Source organism: Larimichthys crocea, chromosome XIX, assembly GCF_000972845.2.
Source record: "Larimichthys crocea isolate SSNF chromosome XIX, L_crocea_2.0, whole genome shotgun sequence".
In the NCBI taxonomy this organism is placed as follows: Eukaryota; Metazoa; Chordata; class Actinopteri; family Sciaenidae; genus Larimichthys; species Larimichthys crocea.
In genome coordinates this window covers 2,565,424-2,588,975 of record NC_040029.1, presented here as the reverse complement: position 1 = coordinate 2,588,975, position 23,552 = coordinate 2,565,424, and the positions used below count along the sequence as shown (strand labels likewise).

Genomic DNA, 23,552 nt, shown 5'->3' with positions numbered 1-23,552 from the left:
CACCTCTGGCATGGAATGGTATTTGTAGTAGTCATACTCTACTCTGTTGGACACACCAAAATACATTTGACACATGAGAAGCAGTGCTTTTCTGAAGTCTCTTTACCTTAATATTATGTTGTACAAAAAAAATCTCCTTATACTTAAATGAAAAGGCAAATCATAAAAGAAACAATAGATGTCTATTAAAGCTGGGAATTGCTAGATTGCAGTTGTTGCAAAAACAGTAATAGCTTTTACAGAATATTGTACATAACACTACAAGAGTACTGCCTCATGCTCGCACAATTCAACGCAATCGTCAACAGTTTCAGATGGTTTTTCACATATGCAGTAGAATTACACTACCAGTCAAAAGTTTGGACACACCTTCTCATTTAATGGTTTTTCTTTCTTTTTGGCCCAAACAAATCTCTTCTGCTTGTTGCATTTCCTTAGCAGTGGTTTCTTAGCAGCTACTTGAGCATAAAGGCCTGATTCGCACAGTGTCTTTGAACAGTTGATGTAGAGATGTGTCTGCTACTAGACCTCTGGGTGGCATTTCTCTGGGCTCTAATCGGAGGTGCTGTCAACTTGCGACATCTAAGGCTGGTGACTCGGATGAACTTATCCTCAGCAGCAGAGGTGATTCTTGGTCTTCCTTTCCTGGGGTGGTCCTCATGTGAGCCAGTTTAGTGTAGCGCTTGATGGTTTTTGCGACTGCACTTGGGGACACATTCAAAGTGTTTGCAATTTTGCGGACTGACTGACCTTCAGTTCTTAAAGTAATGACGGACTCTCTTTACTTAGATGATTGGTTCTTGCAATAATATGAGTTCTAACAGTTGTCAAATAGAGCTGTCAGCTGTGTATCAACCTGACTTCTGCACAACACACCTGATGGTCTTACCCCATTAAGAACGCAAGATATTCCACAAATTAACCCTGACAAGGCACACCTATGAAGTGAAGACCATTTCAGGTGACTACATCATGAAGCTCATCGCGAGAATGCCAAGAGTGTGCCAAGCAGTAATCAAAGCAAAGGGTGCCTATTTTGAGTAGTCTAAAATATAAAACATGTTTTGAGTAATTTCACACTTTTTTTGTTCACTACATAATTCCATATGTGTTCATTCATTGTTTTGATGTTTTCAGTGAGAATCAGCAATGTGAATAGTCATGAAAATAAAGAAAAACCATTAAATGAGAAGGTGTGTCCAAACTTTTGACTGGTAGTGTAGCTCCAACTTGACAGTACGTCATTATAATGTTTCATACACCTCAAAGGAATTTGGAAATACGCATATTTTGGCAAGATTTAGAAAGAAATCTTCCTACTAAAGATTACACTGGGGAACACAATTTTTGTTGAGTTAGGTCTGACAGCTGTTTTTAACTCATTTTTGGGTGCGGAATCCAAAAGTTTTTCTCTATCACGTCAAGTTTTGGTTACAAGGTTAAGAGAAAAGCCAGCACAAATTCTCTTAATTCCTACTATGCTAGCTTTCTGTTTGCACCACCCTGTCTCAGTTGTGACTGCACAAACAAGTTGCCACATAACGGTAGATGAGTCCAATCGTAACCAGCTGGCAAGTCTTACTACAGCTAATCAGTGGAATTTTGCTTATCTGGAGCTGTGGAGAAAACACTTGACATGCTAGAAAAAAAAAAACTGACTGCACATTGGAATCAGCATGCCAATTTTAGTTTTAATCAGCATAAAAATCTATTTTTTTTTTTCAAATTGTTCCCCAGTGTTGTTAAATCCTCTTTGTTAAATCTGTAAAGGTGTAAAAATGACAATTGCAGGGATAACTCGACAGTAACAAAAAAATCAGGAAGTCAAGAAATAGTTGCACAAAGCCTCAACTTTTCTGTAGCTCAGTAGATTATTTTAGTTTATTTAGCACATACATTTTACAGAGGTCATCTAAAGATTTGCAAAAGATGAGAATAAGCGTATTTCCAAAACTGATCTCAGTTTTTCTCTATCACGTCAAGTTTTGGTTACAAGGTTAAGAGAAAAGCCAGCACAAATCCTCTTAATTCCTACTATGCTAGCTTTGTGTTTGCACCACCCTGTCTCAGTTGTGACTGCACAAACAAGTTGCTACATAGCTGTAGATGAGTCCAATCGTAATCAGCTGGCAAGTCTTACTACAGCTAATCAGTGTAATTTTGCTTATCTGGAGCTGTGGAGAAAACACTTGACATGCTAGAACTCAACTTTTCTGTAGCTCAGTAGATTATTTTAGTTTATTTAGCACATACATTTTACAGAGGTCATCTAAAGATTTGCAAAAGATGAGAATAAGCGTATTTCCAAAAATGTCGAACTACTCCTTGATCGGAAACCATTAATATAATGCCAATACTAAGAATACTAAAACTAACAATAACAACAACAACAACAACAACAATAATAATAAACATTCTGATATACTTTTTTATATATATATGGTCTACTATATTGTAAAGTTTTGGATTGAAATGAATCTAAAAGTATCTGATCAGATGCTACATTATTACTGTATGGTAACAAGCCATCAATATGACATTTTATGAATAAAACTCACCTCTCCACTGCGGCTGCTTCAATTGCTGAAAGCACCACAAGGCTCAGACCCACAAAGTTCAGCATTGTCATTTTGTCAAAGTAAACTCCTTGTTTGCAACTTCTAAATAAAGCAACCTTGGAATGAATCACACCTTTATAGACCAACATTAGATAAGGATGCACCTTTGCCTCAGCCCCATAGACCAGAGGCAGACAGCTGACACATTAACATGTTGGTTAATGTTTAATCTTTAGCTGATTACTTTAGTATGTTCTATAAAATACCTAATGATGGAAAACATTCATCATCACTCACTTTATTTGGCTTGTATTTATCAGATGGTTTAATAACAGTCATAAAAATAGCTGTTAAGAACATACAATATATAAAATTGCTGTGCAAGCTTCAATCTTGTCTGCTGCTATCTGCCATTTTACACTTTAAAGTTACCCATATGGCCTTTTGTTTAACAGCTGCTAAGGTTAACTTTTAATTGCATCTACTCTCATCTTTTCTCTCTCAACATGCCCATTAGCTTTCTGTAATTCCAACATATGGAAAATAACCAAACTCTTGACAGTAATAGCATTATGTTCAGCTACACAGGAGAGCACGTTTTTATCATGAGCATAGACAGTAAAATGAAAATGATTAGATAAGGTATACAGTATCTAGTCTTTGCCTATTCATAAGTATATAGGCAAAGAGTTAGATTAAACCTCTTTACACTTACACCCAGCTGCGATACGACCTTGATGACTAACTAATATAACAGTTTAACTTAGGTCGGCTTCATATGTGTTATAAAAATTAGGATTGTACTGGGCTGCAGATGTTTTAAGTGTGTGTGTTTTGTCTTTTTGCATATCTTGTGTACTTCCCTTATGTAGCATGTGTTTGTTGAAACTGCCAGGGAAAGGTAATTAAAAAATGTTCAAGGACAAGAGAGACAGATTAAGGGAAGTGTCATTTTGGACGAGAAACATAATGTTCATTACTAAGGGGAAAACCAAAAAAGGGAATTGTTAGTGGGAAGATGTCCGAGACATGGGCTGTCTTGAGAATGAATTGTATAAGAACCACCTGATAATGCTCATCAGTGAGCCTTTTCTCTGTAACCCTCTTGTGTGTTGCACTGTTAAACGCTCCTTCTTGTACAAGAATATTAAATTCAACTTAAACTTTGATACTCTAAATCCAGTCCTCCTTATTCAAAGGTTCTTTTTAAAAAGTTCTCGTAACAATATGTTTTTACCTTCCTGTGGTATTTGGTGGTATTTTGAATGAGACTAAACAATGAGATCACTGGAGTGTGTAAAATATTTGTTTCAGTCTCAGCCAAAGATGTGCAGGTCGTTTATCGTCTAGAAAATGAGCAGCAGCACATCTTGTGCAATCCTAATGAGTTGGCATAGAACAATAGGTTCTTTGACATTTACATCACATTATCATTTACCCTTCATAATATATTGGAGGCAAAAACATCATTCATCACTGAGGCTGAAACATAGCTGGTCAACATCATTTGTGCTCAGGTGGACTCAACAACAAACTAGTTTTTCATTTTCAAAATTACAAGCTAAAAACAGTGTCCCTGGAGCACAGAGTAACTCCAGTGCCCTGCTGAAGAGTCCTCGTTGTCTTCAGATGTTCTTCTCATGTTTAAGTCTTACAGCATGTTATGTCTTGTGTTTCAGGGAGGTTTTTATCCAAGAAAGATCAAGCAACAAATGTTTAAAATCAGTGAATCAGATGTTAGTGCTTCACTGCAGCAGGTCACTTTTTATTAAAGACACCGAACCTGAATTATTTAAATCACTTATTTTCTGTACAGAATGTACAGTACGGTAGCATTGTAATGCAGCACGGAAACTTATTTTTCCTCTTTTATTTCTACTTGTGTTTTCATTACTGCATTGCAGTATTAACCTCTATACTTGGTAATAAGCACTGAAACTTGCTGTGCTGAGGTTGCTCATTCTGAGCATGTGATTTATCGTTTTGCACTTTTATTTTTAAGGACAGCATTTCATGTTTGACGGTGTAGAAGTTGTGAAAAATGAGCTGGATGAACAATGAAAGATTAAATGAAAAATATAATGTGCTGTCACAGTGTGGCAAGGTCTGTAGTTTGTGGAGAGCTTTCATGCAACATCTGACCAGTAGATGTCAGCATAATTCTGAATTTAGCTCCGATCTGTAGCATAAGATACTCGGAGGAAAATATCAGCAGAGACAGGATTTTCTGAAAACACCTGTGCACCCAGTAAAGATGCATACAGCACCTGTGAGTGAGTGGGAGTTTAGAAGTGGATAATCTCAAACAAAACTCAAGTATATGTAGGTGTTTTCATGTTGTCAACTGGTAATTTATGTAACCTGTTATTCCTGGCAAGTCCTCAGCATCAGCCGCAGTGTGCTTTTTAGTTTATTCAGCCCATCGAGATTAATTAGTGCAGGAGTGCAATCTATTCTTCTATGCGGTTATACCCTGACAGTAAAATGCTTGCATGGTAACTAAGCCTCAGCAACCCAAGTATTTGTTCTCTGCTCCTTTGCTGGCATGTGCATCATATCTATTCATGAGCTGCTCATAAGACATAGAGACAGGACCTGTCTCCGCTTCGGTCCAGGATGTGCCTGTAGATGTGTGCCCCAGACAGATAATCAAACTGAACATCATGGACTGTTTCTTCATAATGATGCAGGCTGCCATGTTGCACTGTTTACGTGTGTGTGTGTGCACCTGCATAGTGTTATCGTGACCTTGCTGACAGCATCACAAAGTTTGGCTTAGGAAACATGCACCGCTCAGATAAGAGGTTATTCTTAGGGATTTAGTTATTTACTCCTTCTTTTTGCACTCAAACATTCTTGTCTTTCTAGTTCAACGCTCATTTAAACACACATTCAGCCAAACATCGCATCACCTCGTGGTTTTTATCTAACATTTTATGATCACTCCAGCAGTTTATTTCAGCATTGCACTCTGTTTTTATGGAGCGCAGTTAACTTGGAGAGAGCATGTGTTGAGGAAAGCGTGTGTCAACATCTGGACAGACTGCAAAGCTGAGAGTTACTGGCAAGTTCTTACACATTCCTGAGAGGCCTTAGGGTTCTTATGGGTCAGTGGGTTTTAAGTGAAGTGTCTGTTGGTACTACAATGACATGTGAGCGTGTGTCTGTTCGTTTTTCAGCCTTTAACTTAACTTTATTTGCTTTCTTGCCAAGACCGAGATGAGAAGATTAAGTGTATTTCCCAGAATGTCTAACTATGGTTGCTTAGCTTAACATAAAAACTGGCAGCAGGGGGAACAGCTAATCTGTCCCTCAGTGTGTTAATTGCTGAACTTTTCAGGTACTGGAAGGCTACCCCCCCCTTCCAGTCCATGTCCTAAGCCAATCACATCACAGGATAAAGAGAGTATCCGCCAAAGAAGCCAAACAAAAAAGTTAGACATTTTAACGTCAAATACCTCCCAAATACAAACACCTATGGAGATAATAATCATAATGAGACAAGTGGTTACAGTCGTCATTATGATACAAGCATACAAGAAGATGATATTAAATTAATTCAATTTTACTTTTTACCCTTCATCGACCCTGAAACTTTGACAATGCTATAGCTTGAGTGTACTGAGGCTTAGACAGCAAATGTTACTCTCCAATTCCATCAACGTAAGAAGCAGATTGCTGATGATACATTTCACATCATCTGTTGCGGGGTTTCCTAAATGTCCTCACGCCAGGGAGGCGGACATAGATTCACAGTCACAGGCCCTGATTTGACAGGGTTTTATCCTAGGTTATGTTATTTGGATTTGATCATGTCATAAACATAACACAAAGAGATTCAGCCTAACATAGGACCTGGACATGCAAAGACAAAAAAAAAGTAAAATGAAATAGAATAGAACAAACAATAAAAAGCACACACAAACAAGGTCTTGCATTTGATAAAACCACAAAAAAGTTAACTTATAGTGAGTGAGCATGCAGGTTTAATTATTGAATGAAACAAAAATGTTTTTTTAAACACAAAATACATTCACTCATCTCTCCATTTCCTTTATTTAAAAGGTAAGTTTTATTAAAATTAATTTTCTACGTATCTATCTCACAAACAAATCTGAATTATCAGGACTCTAGGACTGATCCCTGCGGTATAGCACAAATGACCACTCCTGGGTCTAATAAGGTACCATTAATATGTAGATATGTAGAAAAATGATTTCTTAATTTAAATCAAGTAATTAAAAGTTGTCACACTGAGTAGTGTCAAATTCATTACTTAGAATTATTATATTAACTGCGCTGAATTCCTTTTGAAGGTTTGACAATGTATTTTTCTTTGATGTGACTGTTAGTTGTGAAAATAAAATCCAGCATTTGATTGATGTCTATTGGATGACGTTACAAGGCAATGTGCAAAGGACAATGACAATAATTAATTAAGATAAAGAGTCATCACATTATTGTGTTCCATTGTTGCTTCACTAATTTACCATTTCACTGACACAGTGTAGCAACCAGTAAATATGTGAAGTTAAAGGTCAGTTCTCCTGTTTCTAGCTGTAGGAAAGATTGGTACATGTTCATTATTACTGACTAAGCTGTCCTGAGGCACTTGTGAATTCTTAAAATGGATGGACTGACATTCCCTTTCACACACACATCTGTAGATTTAGTACTTTATTTGTGCTCCTTTGTTTCAATGGACAGAAAGAATTTCATTTGTACTAAACTAAAATGCCAACAAAATGCCTCTACAAGAGCCGGATGTTTTTACATTCTGGGAGTATTGGAAAGCGAATAGTTCTTCATCTCATCAGACATGCTGGTCATGACCTGTGTGAAGGCCGTGATACACTGAAAATCAATACGGAGCAGCTGCCAAATTCTCACCATTGGCGGTTTGAGAGAAAGCAGGAGGGAGAGACTTTTGGCATTCCTTTAATAAGCCTTTATCTTAAAAAATGTGGAAGAAACATCAACACATGTTAGCCAAGCTAGAGCAACACACACCTCCCACACAAGAACAGTGTAACAGCAGTAACAACGGGAGCAGCAATACTTGGAAACCCATCAGCAGTACTGACAGCAACCACATAACAAATCACAACCACAAATAGTGAAGCCCTCCTCCCCCACAGTGCAAACTGACTCCCCCTCCTCCCCTGCAGCCTACAAACATTTTTCAAAGCATCAATATCATTTCTCCAGTGGTAAAACAGAACCAAACCCAGAGGCACTCTGAGATCATTCCCTATAAACAAAGCCATCACGCTTCACATCAGGAGTCTCAGAACCTCTCACCTCATTCCTGTGGGTCGACCAAATAGCCTAATGGAAAATTTAACAGTCCTTCCACCGCAGAAACCTACCAAGACAATCTCTGTTTTAAAACAAAGTGTAAACAAGACAGTGGCATTCACAGTGTGGACACTTTCATCAGCAACGCAGGATGTGCAGTTTGTAACCATGGCATCGTCCTTAGCTTTAAATCACTGGATCATTTAGGGAAAAGCAGGCGTGACCCTTCTCTAAAACAACAGAATTGTGGCTCTCTGTCCTATAGATGATCCACCCTGACATTCTGCAGACCTGGAAGTTTTTCACGAGAGCAGAGAAATAAACAGCAACAATTCTGCAAGATGGCCCTGTTATTGATCCGCCAAAATGGTAAATAAAATTAAGGCAATTTAATGAATGAGGGGGCCTGAGAAAACTTGACTGATACTGTAATTGAGGGCAGGAAACCTGGGAGAATCTGACCCAGTCATTGCTCCACCGTTAGAGAATCACTGGTATTAGTCTGTCATGGGCTTTCAAAATGGTTTCTGTTATATTTCCAGGAATAACACCTACATATAATACCCTGGCCCAGTCTCAAATCCTCTCTCTTGTGCTAAAATGCTGTTTTTGCTCGTATCTTCATACACAGAACGGCTCATTGAAGCCAATAAATGTATCACCAAAAACAGAATTTTCTCTTCAGTGGTTTCAGATTTGCAGTCAATTCCTTTTCTCTCTTAACACTCATCCATGCCAGATTTCTTTTCACACTTGATGGATACAACCTCAGCAGTATAAATCCATGAAAATAAAAAACCCTAACAAAACATGTTGTTTTGGGACCTGCAGCGACTGGACACTGAGGTTATCTCAAATATGAAACAGCTGGAGGGTTGTGGAGAAAAGTAAGTATTTACTTAAGCGTTTGTCTTAAGTACACAGTTAATGTACAGTAGCGATTTTAAGCAATTTCTACTCTGCTATACATTTCATTGGCAATTATTTTACTTTTTTACCTTCTTACCTATATCTATTTAACAGCTCCAGTTTCAGATTAAGATTGACATTAAGAAAAATATGGCAAGCTTAAAACACAAACAATGCATTACTAAATAAACCGGTGGTTCCCAACCTTTTTGGCGACCAAAAACCCTCGACCTCTTAACTTCACAGATGCTTTCATTCACCTGAGGCACGAATACATAAAACTGCCTGATATTTACTTTATATTTACTTTTTTATTTTTATTTACCTTCAGCAGAATTATGAATGCAGGACTTGTGGCAATGTTTCCACATTGCTGTATTGCTACTTTTACTTTGGGGCAGTGTAGACAAGCTGACACAACCCTGACTGTCTGATATATGACCTTGTACAGTGGATGTAAACTCACACAAATGTTAGCAAATGGCCACCTGATGAATGTGAAATCAATATTCACTCTGACTTTAGCTCCTTAGCTGCTAAATGCTGTTGCTTTTACTAAAATCTGCTAAAAATTAGGGAAACTACGGAAGCCCTAAAAGGCCATACATACATACATTTTATTCCACCCGTTTTCCTATGATAACAAGATAATTAATTAGAGATCGAGAAAACAAAACGATAGTCTAGTATTACAGAATGTATGGCAAATGCATGTAGTCCATGATACAGAGCAAGCAAACCTATTACTCCACTGTAAAATCCCTTTGATCCATAATTTCTGACAAAGGTTTGTACAGTTGATCTCAGGACCATCCTGACTGTTCACTCACTCAGTATAAAGCATATTTACTGTATCATTTTTGAGCAATTCAGCCTAAAAGTTGATTATTTTGAATTGAAAAGGGCATTATGTGCAATATTTACTCTACTGTAAAATCTCTTTGATCCATAATTTCTGACAAAGGTTGATACACTTTGGCTAATCCTCACTCCAGTCCTGAGATCAAGTGTATTTGTCAGAAATTATGGATCAAAGGGATTTTACAGTGGCGTAATAGGTTTGCTCACTCCGTATCATGGACTACATGCATTTGCCATACATTCTGTAACACGGGCGCACTTTAATACACTAGACTATCGTTTTGTTTTCTCGATATCTCGAATTAATTATCTCATTATCACGGGAAAACTGAGGAAAATTATCTCGTTATCACAGGAAAACGGGTGGATTAAATGTATGTATGTATGTATGGCCTTTTAGGGCTTCCGTAGGAAACATTAAAGAAGCAGCGAAAAACCAAAACAAGGAGCTAAAAGATGCTAAAACGTAAAATGGAGGTGAGGGGAACTTTGGATGATAATTACCTACAGCCAGAGAGAGGACACACATTTAAAGAAACCTCAACCTATCTACTATATGTTTAACAGCGCCACTTTGAAAAAAAAAATGCATTTCCAACTCATTTTCTCAAATCAGAGAACAGAGCCTGGTGTCAGCCCACCTTGCAGCCACAGATAAGAAGCCTATTAAACGTGCTGCTTTGTACAGTGACAGTCGTGAGTTGACTGAAGAGAGAGGGAGAGTGTGTGAGTGCATGTGTGAAAGAGAGAAAAGGAGAGAGAGAGGGAGAGAGAGGGAGGGAGAGGGAGAGAGAGAGCTCCTCAGTTGCCTTAGCAGCGCAGCTTCATTCCTTCACAGACGGGCTTCAGTCCGCTGCAGTGAGCGCTTCTGTGCGCTGCGCTCCACGGGGCTTCCCTCACGACTCCACGTTAATTAACCTGTCACAGTCCGCTTATTCTCCAGTCATACCCAAGATTTTTTTTTTAAATTACTACACTCCACTTTAGGCTTTTTTTTTTAATCCCCCCTAAGTTTCTTAGCGTCATCTTACTCCGGCTGTTATGAAACAAAAGGCGACGGCAGCAAGTTGATTCTCCAGTTTGAAACAGCCCGCAGAGAGGATGGCTCTGCAGGCGCTGAATGTGAGCGTCTGTGTGGAGCAGGGGAACCTCAGCATGGAAGTTACCGAGCGTAACATGAGCTGCACAAACAGCTCCGTCCTGCCCAGACCGGTCACCAGAGTCAAAGGTAATATTTCTTCTTCTTGTTCTGCACATCAAGCTGCCGCTCATGAATCACTCAAGCTGAGGTGTTGGAGCTTCAGATGGCAGCAAGTGCTTCCATCAGGCCAACATGTGGGTTTGACAGAAAAAAAAGGTGTTGCACCTGATTGTTTTTTTTTCCAGGATTTGGATTATTAATGGAAAAAAACTAAATTAAAAACCTTTTTGTAAAGATAAGTCGAATATGTAGTATGTTGGCATCAGCTTCTAATTACAAGCTGCCACCTATGACTGATCACCTGCTTAAAAAAATGTCATTTGATTTACTGGCTGCACTTTTCTCCTCTTCCTAACACTGTGTTTACCATGAAATGATTTGCAATCAGGAGTTGTTTAAATCAAGCTCCTCAGCCTCATTGTATGCAATCAATCAACAAGCAGCCCAAATTACTGCTGCATCTCTCTCAGTCAATAATGTCATAATGTCACGAGCAGCAGTGTTTTGTGTGTGTGTGTGTGTGTGTGTGTGTGTGTGTGTGTGTGTGTGTGTGTAGCACAGCTGTTTTAATTCTGGATGTTTATTTTTCTGGCTTATAATTGTCGAAATGCTGACCGCCTGTTGAGGAGATTAAACCCCACACTGGAGCAGATAAGCTCTAGAGCGGTATCGTCTGTCAGGACACCAGTGGAAAATCAGGGCTGACTTAGGAATGCAGAAGGAAGAGTTGTTTTTCTTTTTTAATTTTTCACCCACCACTGCTGCAGTATCGAGAAAATTTCAAATCCCCCCCCACCCCTCCCCACACTAAATAATTCACAGCCGTCCCTCCTTCTGTGCTGCATTACTTTTATTGACCTCGCATGAAGCATCCTCAGCACCACAGCCTCAACTATCCGGGGAGCAATCAAAAGCTGTTGGGTGTGTTCAGTGTTTGACCAAGAGATATGTCCTCGTGACAGATTGCTGCCTCCATCTCATTCCCTCTCTCTCTCATGCTCATGAGGTGACACACACACACACACACACACATAAACAGGTCTTTTTATTTACCTAAATCATTAGTGGACCTATTCCTCTTCTGCCGTGTCCCTGATGGAGCCTGATTATGCAGCTGTATTGTTGCTCCCAGATGTGATGCTCCACTCCTGGGACAGGAAATTAAAGCCCCACCTTCCACTTGTGGAATTACCGCTGTCCAATTCATTGAATTGGAGATTTTGTCCCTCGCTTGCAAAAGAACAGAGTTTCTGATAGAGTGAGGAAGTCTGTTTTTCCATTTTGAGTCTGAAAAAAGGGATTGTTCTGTTGAGTATATCGAAAAATGTGCAAATTACATATTTTGAGCAATCATTCTCTTATTCATAAAACTTAAACAAAAACAGCAACTCTCAACTATTTTCATTATTGAGTCATTGCAAATAATTATCCTGATTAATTGATTCATCGTTTGAGCTATAAAATGTCCTAATGCTCACTGAATTGTGATCATATGTTGTGTTTTGTCTGACCTACAGTCATAAATTAAAAAAAACAGAGAAAGAAAGCCAGGTCATATTTTGTCATTATGTCAAAATGATTCATCTGCTAATTAAAACAACTGTTGATTATTATTTTTCTGTTGATTGGCTATTCAATTAAAAGCAGAGTTTATGCAGGAATCCTGAGGTTTAATTTAATACCTTTTTAATACCTTCTAAATATTTTTTAAAACCTCAACGCGACTTGCCTCTAGTCATATACCAAAAACAAGAACTGCATTCTTTTTTGTCTTTTCAATGTAATTTTCAGTCGATGAAATCAAACGTTTTTTTGTGCAAAGCTTGTTTCAGGTTTTACTCCAGAAATAATAATGTCCATAACTTTTCAGTACATGTTTTTGGACTTAGGGTGAAGCTATATTCATGATTTTGTACCGTCATTCTAAGCACAAACTTCTTATTGAGAATCATTACAAAGTTTCAGGGTGTTTCCATAACCATGGTAACTCACGGCGCCAGAGGAGAGGGAGCAACGCTGAATGAAGCCGTTTTTTCTTTTTTTTAAAAGATTATTTTTTGGGCTTTTTATGCCTTTAATGATAGGACAGCTGAAGATGGACAGGAAGCAGGGGGCAGAGAGAGGGGGAGTGACACACAGTAAATGGCCGTCCGATGCGGGATTCGAACCGGGGCCAGCTGCAGCGAGGACTATAGCCTCCACACAGGGGGCGGCCGCTTAACCCACTGTGCTACCGTTTTTACACTGATAATGTCCAGACAAAGTCCAGAACAGAGTCGTCGTTTCACACATGTAGCAACGACAGGAGATTCTCTGTGTCAAGCTCCGTCTTTAAATAATACCATTGACTGTGTGACAACCTGCCAATAAAAACACCCCCCTCCTCCTCACCAGTTTGGTCAACATATATCTAAATCTAGGAGATATTTACAGATAATTATCCACTTGGACTAGAGCACTGAGCATAAAACACTAAAATAATAAACAATTCAATGAAAAATAAAGTTAAGAAAGTTCATAATTTACTCTCCACCTGTGGGAACTAAATTAAATACACAATCAGCGAATAAGTTATTAAGTTGTTCTCAACACTGCACCGAAACTCTGCACAGGATTCTTTTTCAAAGGCACAAAACATTTCCTGACTAATGGGTGGAAAACATCGAGTTTGGTCCTTTATATATTAAGTTACACGACTTATCTCCTACCGACCACAGATCATATTTCAAACATTTACTGTGCGCCGTTATCTGCTCAATTGTTTTTGTTTCCTTCCTGTTGTAGAAACTATACATACTATAGAGGTTTTCACACTGGGAGGCGTGCCTCTTCAGGGAGTTGCTGGGGAAATCAAGGGGGGTGTGAGGGCAAATATACAGTGTAAAGTCAAAGAGACTGGAGCATGCAGGTGCTCTGAAAAACAGGAAGCATGGCTGACCTATAGGTCAGCAGCAGTCGGAGCTACAGCTCACAGCTTTTGTGCAATTTTTGTCAGTAATTGCACTCCTCGAATTCATAACTCAGTTCTGAACACAGACACGATTCACATAATTTCAGATTCAGCGTGACTTAAATTTTTCTCAGATGTTAATCATGAATAAATCCATATACCAACTTAAAACCACAGAAGGTAAGACGCTCCTATATAAATACAGAACTTGGCTGAGAATTGGCTAAATTGTGGAAACTGTACGAATAATTCTCATCATTAAATCCTTCCAGACATGTTTTTACGCGTTGATTCTGGAGACACAGACCGTGTCCTTCCACGTCTTGTCTGCGGCATTTGCTGCTACAAATTGAAGGAGCAGCTGTAAAACTCCCACAGCACAGGGACGAAACACCACCTGACATACGTCACATTATAGCAATCATTGGGGAGCAGTTCAGATGGGGCCCTGCTTATGTGGAACAACATCTGTAGCTGCACCTTGGCTTGGCCCCCCTCCCGATGCTCTCCGTTCCACAGTGATTCAAAGTGACACTTTGCTGAGCTCAACCTGTCCTTTTGAGTGCATGCGAGATAAGTTATCATGAAGTGGATCTTATAAGCATTAAATGAACACTGTTTAATTTTTCTCAGAGAGACCAACCAGAAAAAATATCTGAAGACTTATTACTGCAGGGGGGGGCTCAGGAGTTTCTAGTATCTCGACAGTTTCTACAATGAGGTGTTTTGTAGAAGAAATTAACTTCTTCCCTTTGGGTGTATACACAGTGATGTAGAGCCATAACATGATCATGGTAATCAGAACAAATAATTGGAAAGATCTTGAGCGACCTGGTGAGTTGGAACAAACAGAGCTTGCACACATGCAGGCGCTGAGTGTACAAGCTACTCGGAGCATCCTCCTCTCTGATAATGAGCTGCTGCCTCGTGTGTTAGTATATGTTTCATAAGGAAAATCAATAAGAGATTACAGCTTTTAGATTTTAGATGCTTTTATCTCATCAATTCACTCCATGAAAACAGTATATACCTTATCATCATGTTAGAGTGTGACAGCAAAAATAAAGATCCCATCAAACCTGTGCAATGCCCACCGTCTGCACACTGGCTTTATTAACTTCACTGTCGGTTAATCCTTAGTCATGTGACTCTCCAGTGTAGTATAAGTGACAAAGCATGCACTCTCAACCTCTGTGCAATCAAACATAACAAGGAAGTTTAATGATTTGGAAATGTATGAGCTGTAACTTCGTATTTTGTCTCCGTTAAGTCGAACTCTCACAAGGTCTCTATGGTCCAATCAGCAGGTCCCCTTTGGAAACGCCGCTGCCTTCACTGCTGGCTTTGTTTACAGGGTGATTTATGGGAATCAAGTGGCAAACACATCAGCTGAATGTTTAATTCGATAAGGAAAATCCCTTAAGATGCAGCTCCTCTAATAGCTACGAGATGCTGGTTCCAGTGAGGCTGTATTGATGTGAATGAGGGAACTCTCGTTTAATCAGGTTCAATAAGTTCAGGCCAGTATAGTTTATTTCACTTTAAATGAGTATCTTTATGGCAATTAAAGCAATTACAACATTTCTGCTTTATTAATTATATTTAAAAGTTGTGGTTTGTTTGGAGGCGTCTTTGCCTTCGCTGACTCGGGTGTCTTTACACTCAGCAAGGTGGCTGTGTCGGATGTTCATATATTGAGTGTAGTCACCCGTGTACAACACTGGAGCCTCAATCCTGACTTTTTTCTTTCTGTGTTTGAGCTGCCTGCCCCTAATCATATCTTAACCATAGTTTATTTTCATGTAATTATAGAGTAGTTGAGAAAAAAGTTGGATTTGGACATCCACTTAAAGAAATCCAGGGTTTTGTAGAAGCATCCAATATCAAATCTCTTAATTAAAACCCCCTTAATGCAGCATGTCATGCTGTCGGACACTGAGGTGACTCCAAAAGCCTTACCACACTAATTGGTATGCAATCACTGGACAAGTGGACTCCACAGTAATATAATTTACACTTTGCAGCCAGCACGTCTGTTAAACATTGGCAGGCATCCACTTCCTGTCGTTGTGTGTGCAGAGACAGCAGAACGTACAGGGATTTACTGAATTTGTCACCCTCAGGAGGGGCTGCAGTGCAATAACTCTGCCTTCATTTGTCTGCTAAACGTCTTACTTAAAATAGACGTGATCTCACACCTACGGTGCCATCCAGCTTATTGTCCCAATCCGCCCTCTATTTTCTCACACTTTCTCTTTTCCATTATGAATATTCCTGGTTACATGTCTCAGGGCTTGTTTGCTCACATGATTTCTAGTTAAATATTGACTTTAATATCGAAAAAAAAGTTAACGAGGCAGAGAGAGCTAACATACATGTGTGACAAGGCCTCACAAGTAACTGAATATGTGCTGAGTGTGCTGCTACAAACAGGCTCTCTCCATCTAAGAAAAATGTCAAGGTAATGTCAGATCAATAATACTCTCTCATGGTGGAGACTAATTGAGTTTAATTGTGCTGACGGTAACAGTAACTCACCTCATTACTGTGATAAAATGCGATACAGAGATCAGCTTCTGCACATTGAGCACTATGCTAAATCGGTGTCAAAACATTCATCAGCAATGCAGCGTGGAGCTAAAAAGCCTGACAATCCAAATACAGTCCACAGTTGCAGATTTATCCTTTCAGACAGATCTAACATGAATCCACATACCTGACATGAGGTGAAATCAGCCTGTGTTGAAGAAGAGGTCCTGATCTCTATCTCTTGATTGAATCTGTAAAGATAAAACACAGGCCATCAACTCTCTAGAGTTACCGTTGCTATTTGAAAAGATCTGATTAGCCTTGACAACCAGCAAAAGAACGATAGGGAATAAAGCCAGAGCTATTAAGTGCTCCGTGATGTAAGATCGGGCATTCAGAGCAGGAAACATTCATACCGAGCATGTTTGTAGTGGTTTATTCACAATTTGGAGTGTTTACTAGTTAAGACTCCAAAACACAACCATTAATGGTTATAAGGAAACAAATATTTATATGTAATAACCAACAGGTCCTTGTACTTGGAAAGCCTGTCAGAGAAAAATGAATCAATTTTAAAACAGCCTTGAATTCAGCCAGTTCTGTGCTGTGTAGCAGATGAACACCATAGAAGGCAAATTGCAGGAAAGGTCCCAGACAAGTTCATTATTCCTGGCTAAAGTTAGAAATTGATTGTTTTTATTCACTTGCCTGCCAAAATCATCAGATAAGCTCCGATAATATAGTCGTAAGTGAACCAAATCTAAAATTGCAAAAAGTTACTTAATGCTCAGGTCCAAGATCATCTCATTTCAATTTATCTTCTGTCACTGATGGATGATGTTGCCCTTCGTGTGGGAAAATGTTTATGAGGCTACGGAAAATCAGTGATACTTTTCTCTTTTGATGACATTTTTCCCTCATGTCTCTCTATTTTCCAAAAAAACACTCCTTGAAAGGAAGATATTAACAGAAACATACTTTCAAACATAATTATTGGACTCATGTATATAATATTACAACTGTCAAATTGGTGATAATGTGTAGTGTGTTTCCTTCTTCGTAAAATATTTGCAAAGCTGTTTTTTTAAAAAAAAAACAATGTGTACTATATACATCACCAGCTGTTCAGTGTATTTATGTTGCATTGCATGTGTATACATGATAAACAAAATGGGGAGCCACTTTTAAAAGCATTGCTCCACAGTGTGATGATTGAGTAACTTTAAGTAAAGCATGCTCGCGGCCAATACTTTTTGAAATATGCTTGAGGACAATGGGAACTAAAGCTTGCACTCATTTGTGTTGAAATGAGTGCTGGAACAAACTGTCTGTTTATTGATCAGCAGTGAATGAACACCAAACATTCACTGAAGGTTCGTTCATGACCTTAAAATAAAAGAGTAAACTTAAACGTACTTATTTCACACTGAACTCTGCCCACCTATGAAGACAACAGTGAAATATGGTTAAAAGCTAGAAAGCAGGCCTTGTTTGTTTGTCTGTTGTAACACTGTTACAAGATGTAAATCTTTTGTAGACGTCACCTTGGGGGCTCTGACAAGTTAATGATTTCTGATGTGTCACAGACTGACTGCTTGATTCTACCGGGCACAGTAGTGACTCGCTCCGTAGATGACTGCAGACGTCCAAGATAATGCCTGTGATTCCCCAGAAGTGCCACAATACATTACAGAAGCAGCTCTCCGCTCTCATCTGTGGAGTTTTGTGATGGATGGAGCGGAAGTCAGACACAGAAACAGCTTCGAGAATCAAAATAAAACACCCTGGGTCATGATCCGAAAATCTGAGCAAGTCAAAGTCTGACGGGAAGCTGCTTCCTGCTATGAAAAATCGATCAACAGATTAATCGGTGATGAAAAGATTGTTAGATGCCGCTGTGCTTTACATGTCGCTGAGTGAATGTTCTTACTTGAACATTACTTGAGAAAAAAGCAATTAGTTGCAAACTCCCTCAAGTCCAAGACTCATTTCCACACTCACGTCTCCTGCTTCACAGGTTCAGTTCCAAAGGGCTTTCTGCTCACTTCTAATTAGGAGAAACATCAGATGTGGACAGTCATGTCTTCATCTCACAGGGGCTTGGTATGAAACACAGCCTCACAGCGAGGTTGTGACTTCGAACGTCAACGCTTTCCTTTGCATCTCAGTCGTATCACCTCTAAGATTATTACTCATTGCTCATTATTAATGATCTTTATATGAACTGATCCATGCATCATATCCCCCAATAAATGAAAGTCACTTGCTCTCCTTATGATGTCGTGCTCATCCTCACTTGAAGATAAAACAAAGTGATTAAACTGAAAATGATCCTTGCGGGAAACATGATGACAGTTTGCTCAGCAGCAGCCCATAGGATAAACAGTACATCATGAATAAAGGTTAAATAAAGAGACACAGGCCAAACATAAGCTTCAGATCCCAGCCCTGGCTCGCGGCTATATTGTCTTTTTATCTGCAATGTATTTATAGATGCCCGTGGATTTGAACGCACCTGTCACGCTCGAGGGACTCAAAGTGAATTGTCTTAGGCTCAGAGGAGCTCAATGAAATAGATAACTCTATTTTCACTCAGCTGGATTATACAAAATCTAACACAATAGAAGCAGCCGAGCCAGTGGGGGTCTCCCCGCCTGGTGTTAGTGCAGGACGCCTTGTAAGTTAGTGCCGATTATGCATATCGCACATAAAACCGTTGTGTAAATCAAACTCATCACGCTCGTCACCTGCGTTGCTGATTTATCTTCCAGTGACAAAGTGAAAAAGGGGGATGGATGTTGCTTATATCAACTTGACTGTGGTGTCGATGTTCTCGGAGCCGTCAGAGGATTTCATTATCAAAAGAATTATTAATATCGGGAACTAGGCCTCTCATGTGGCAGAGGTGATTAACATGCATCCTGCAGTGTCCTGTGTTCAAATCCATCAAACGCAGACCTCATCTTCTTTTATTCTTGCCGTCTAGTTCAAGTGATATTTAGCTGTGGCCCTCAACACCTTTATAAAGATTTAAAAATTACAAATGGCTGTTTGTTTTTCTTTAAAGGTTGAATAGTATTGTTTGGTGCAGCATTGGACTGCGACCAAAAGGACCCCTCAGAGGGGAAGTAGAGCACAATGCACATTAATCAACATTACCTGCAGACCTTTGGCAAAGTGCCGCTAAACACAATGAAGAGCAAGAAATACAAACATAGGCCAGTAAGACATGATCTGAGCATGGTTTGTGCACTTTATCAAGAATGCTAATTGTGTTTCTAATGATGTTATTTCAGAGCGATGGAAAGAAACAAAACATTAATTCAGTAATATGATAACTTCCATAATTCAGCAGCTGCTGCAGTACAGTATGAAGCAACAGATACGATAATAAAGATAGAAGCAGCAACAATAATAAAGTATAATTCTAACAATCAATTCATCTTAATGAAATGCTTATAGAATTAGTTCAATTGTAATGTCACACACTAATCACATTAGACACAAATATAAGAATATAAACACTCTCCATAAATGAATACTAAATACATACACCTATGCACGCCCAAGCTATGAAATGCAGTCAGAAAATCAGTTAGGAAAATAGTGATGGTGATAATAGATAGTAAATATATTTCTGCATGTTCACGTCTAAATTTTCAGAAGCATAAAGAAGAAGTGTGTAAGCAACTGAACGCTTCTCACGTCAGTATTTGACGAACCTGTAAACAAAACCGCAACAGGTAGGCACTAAGAAGAAGCAGACATTTCTTTTTATGAATCATTAACGAGCACTTTACATATGTTTTTATTTAGAATGGCTCTGTGTGGGATGACAAATTATAAAAATAAGATTAGATAGATGCCGTTGCATCATTAACTTGTTATTTCTTTGCTTCATAACTCTGTGTGTGACATTTTAAACCCAACATGCTACCTGAACAGTCTTGTTCGTGTCCTGGTTCCACTCCTTGTGAGTGTATTTGCCTTTAAGGTGGTGTGTAGCGCTCTGTCTGCAGGCTCTGTCTGCAGGCTCTGCTGCAGACCTTTAGTCTTGTCTCTATGTTTAATCAGAGGACTCAGTCAGAGCGGCACAAGGCCTGCCCCGGACGTGTCCTGTTAGATTATCTCCTTCTCAGACGGACTCGCTGTGACAGGCGGGTGTGAGTGAAGAGAGCATCCCCAAAAACCCTCTGGCTGGGCCGCCCTGCTCTCACTGATGCTCAGCTGTGTGGCAGCGCTCAAAGAAGCACGCCATATGCAAACACATGCTGCAAGTAATAAATGTACCATTATTTATATGTAGGGGCTTTTTAATGGGGGCACAAGGCACAGTGTAGATAACAGGTACATTTGGGTCAGTCTAATAACTGTATGCCTAATAACCAGTTTTAAATATTGTTCCTCCACCTGTCCTACGTTGAAGTGACACACCCAGACTGATGGTTGTTTTGTCTCTCTGTGGTTTCTCTCTCTGTGTTTGGCGCCTCTTCATTGTTGATTTGTATCTATTTCTGGTTGTTGAACATCTGGTTATGTTGGTAGTGCACCTTTTTGTGATTGTTTGCGTAACGTTGGTCATTTTGTGTCTCTTTGTGGTCGTTCTGCAGCTGTATGAGGGTGTTTGATTATCTTTCCAATAAGAAGTGTTAACAGCTTATTTCATACTGAGGCTGTGGTCCAGCGGCCGCGGGCCACTAGCCTAAGCCAGTAATCCATTCATGATACTAAAAGGCAATTATGAGTCACCTTATTAGACCTGCAGTGTCGGCCGGTCATATTCCACAGGGGGTCATGTCACACCTGTCCCCATCTCAGTCATTTAATGGGTTACTAAATAAAAACACTAACTGAGGGAACAAGGTTAATGACGCAAATAATAAGAACTATTTCATTTTAATCTTGTTTTTCCAGTTTGAGTTATATTCCCAGGTTCCCACCAGGCACAGTCTGTTCAGCACTGATGATATTGTTTGTCTCCATCTTTTTTTTGTCAGTATTATTATTTCAATTATGGTTTGGCTCAGAGGGTAAGCGGGAAAATATTGACAGTGGCACAATTTAAAATGTTGATTATGCAAGGTTATTCTGTCTTGTAAGAGACTTTAGTGTTGTTTATGTGCCTGCTCTTATTTCCCAGGTGAGGTCCCTGATACAATCTGTTGTGTTTGTGCATCAATGTTGTTTTTTTTTATGTTTTGTTATTTTGTTTTCTCACACATTATTTCACGTGCCATTTAAAATGTGGAGTGCACAAATGATTACAAGGAAAAGCGCTGCATACAAATGAAGAAAAAGTTGGCTTCGTGTGTCTGATGGAAGACTTTTGTCAAGCGGCCGGTTCATTTACTGCATCAATCTTCCTCTTCTGCTTCTTTTATGTGTTCTTTTTTTTTTATTGCTGTCGCCAGTTAAATTAAATATTTGGCTGTTTCTCATGACTCAAGAAAAAGTACCCACATGAGCACACTAAGAGGTTTTGATGGAACAAGTTAATATTTTCTATTTTAGAAGACAGGCAAGATTCAGTGTGTCTCATTAATTCAAAGCTGAGTAATTCACTTGTGCAAATGTGTTTCCTTCCTTTAATTGATCAGCTAAATGACGTCCTCTCTCTTTCTCTGTCAGAGATGGACTCGTTCCGTATCCTGCTCTACTCGCTCATCTTCCTGCTCAGTGTCTTTGGCAACCTGCTGATTATTGTGGTCCTGATGCTGAACAAGCGCATGCGCACCGTCACCAACTCCTTCCTGCTGTCGCTGGCGGTCAGCGACCTCATGATGGCCGTCTTCTGCATGCCCTTCACCCTCATCCCCAACATCCTCGAGGACTTCATCTTTGGAGGTGCCATGTGCAAGACCGTCTCCTACTTTATGGGTGAGGACGAATTGTTTTATTTCAAACCTGAGCTGAATGCAACACTTTACTTCAAACTGCAGAATTTCCAGACTTTTTGTTTGTTCCGTTTGTTGTTTGAGGACATGGTACTGATCAATACAAGCATTTTGTATTCGGGGACAGTAAAAATATTGCTTATTGCACTATTCAGTCAGTTATCTCAGCAGTCACAAGGCCCATTCATGCTGAAAATATCATTTGCTCTGATTGAATCCACATCTGAAGACAAACTGTAGCGCAGAGTATTTATTTGAATTCTAGCCAAGGTATTTTTGTTCCATAGCAACAAGGAAATGTTATGCACACATATCGTCTACCCTCGAAGTGACAATATTTTGTGTAGGTTGTCGCCCGTTTCTTGTGACAGCTTTGTGCCTGCAAACATTTGATACATTTTATAATGTACCAAATAGCATTAACTGGTGTCGTAGCTTACCACTCTTACTAGTGACAGATTAACACTAATTAATCTGGTTTTAGATGTATATACGAAGGTACTTCATGTAGACTATTAAGTTATTGAAGAAATAGTTCAATATTCCTGGAAATGCTCAGTCACATTCCTATGCTCATGTGTGGGAGATGTCAAACTAGAGTCACCAGCTGGACAGCTTAGCTTAGCATGGAGACTGGAAACAGCCTGGCTTCATGTGAAGGTGAAAATGCTTCGTTCAATAGAGACACTTTATCCCACTTTTAGTTGATCGATGGAAACAATTAGAGAATTTACCAGCCCAAAGTCTTCAGGGTAATGACATGTGTAAGTCATTTACTTCTTAACAATGGTGTACCATTTAATACTACTCAAGCTCTCTCTGTGCTACAAATTGATTCGCTGTGCAGTGTTTCAGGAGAGACATTTCCTTGAAGTAAAGGCTGTATGCTTGCTAGCATTTGTTGTTCTTGCCGCCACTCTTTAGAAATCCCCAGACGATTGACGTCGATGCGGAGATCTCCAACTGTCTGGTATCACAAGGAGTAACAAAATGTGCCTACAAGCATCTCTAAAGCCCATTAACAAATGATATGTACTGTAGTTTGTTTAGTTACCTGCAGCAAGGCACTGTGCCTGGCCAAGGAATATTTCTGAAACAATCCCTGTAAAACCACAACATCATTTTTACAAGATGTTTCCTTTTTTGTACAGATTAAACAAGCAAGATATGATGTGTGACATAGCCAGGCTATGTCATCCTCCGTGTTTCCTGTCTTGTCAAGCTAAGCAGCGTAGCTGTTGTTTGTTTGAGCGTCATGAAGAGACAGACATGAGTGGGGTATAGACCTTCGCATCTAACAATATCGTCATTAAAAAAATACAGTATATTATGTAGTGTTATATTAGAAATGT

The 23,552-nt window shown here is 39.3% G+C and overlaps 2 protein-coding genes across 4 annotated transcripts in view; one reads left to right on the top strand and one right to left on the bottom strand.

The window, feature by feature from the left end:
• LOC104921756 (carboxypeptidase O) overlaps positions 1–23,552 on the bottom strand; it is a 71,698-nt gene that overhangs the window by 3,826 nt on the left and 44,320 nt on the right. For 2 of the 3 annotated variants that reach the window (XM_027291786.1, XM_027291785.1), the window contains exons 4-5: positions 16,494–16,557; positions 4–43 (exon numbers count right to left, since the gene is read on the bottom strand). In XM_027291786.1, coding sequence (XP_027147587.1) covers positions 4–12 — 9 coding nt within the window. In that variant the 5' untranslated portion in view covers positions 13–43; positions 16,494–16,557. Of the gene's footprint in view, positions 1–3; positions 44–2,558; positions 2,653–16,493; positions 16,558–23,552 lie in introns of those variants that run through there. The other variant, XM_010734391.3, reaches the window with a different exon arrangement.
• Positions 10,728–23,552, top strand: part of cckbra (cholecystokinin B receptor a) — a 33,680-nt gene continuing 20,855 nt past the window's right edge. Inside the window, exons 1-2 of the mRNA XM_019255482.2 lie at positions 10,728–10,854; positions 21,935–22,183. Of these exons, the coding sequence (XP_019111027.1) occupies positions 10,728–10,854; positions 21,935–22,183 (376 nt within the window). The remainder of the gene's footprint in view (positions 10,855–21,934; positions 22,184–23,552) is intronic.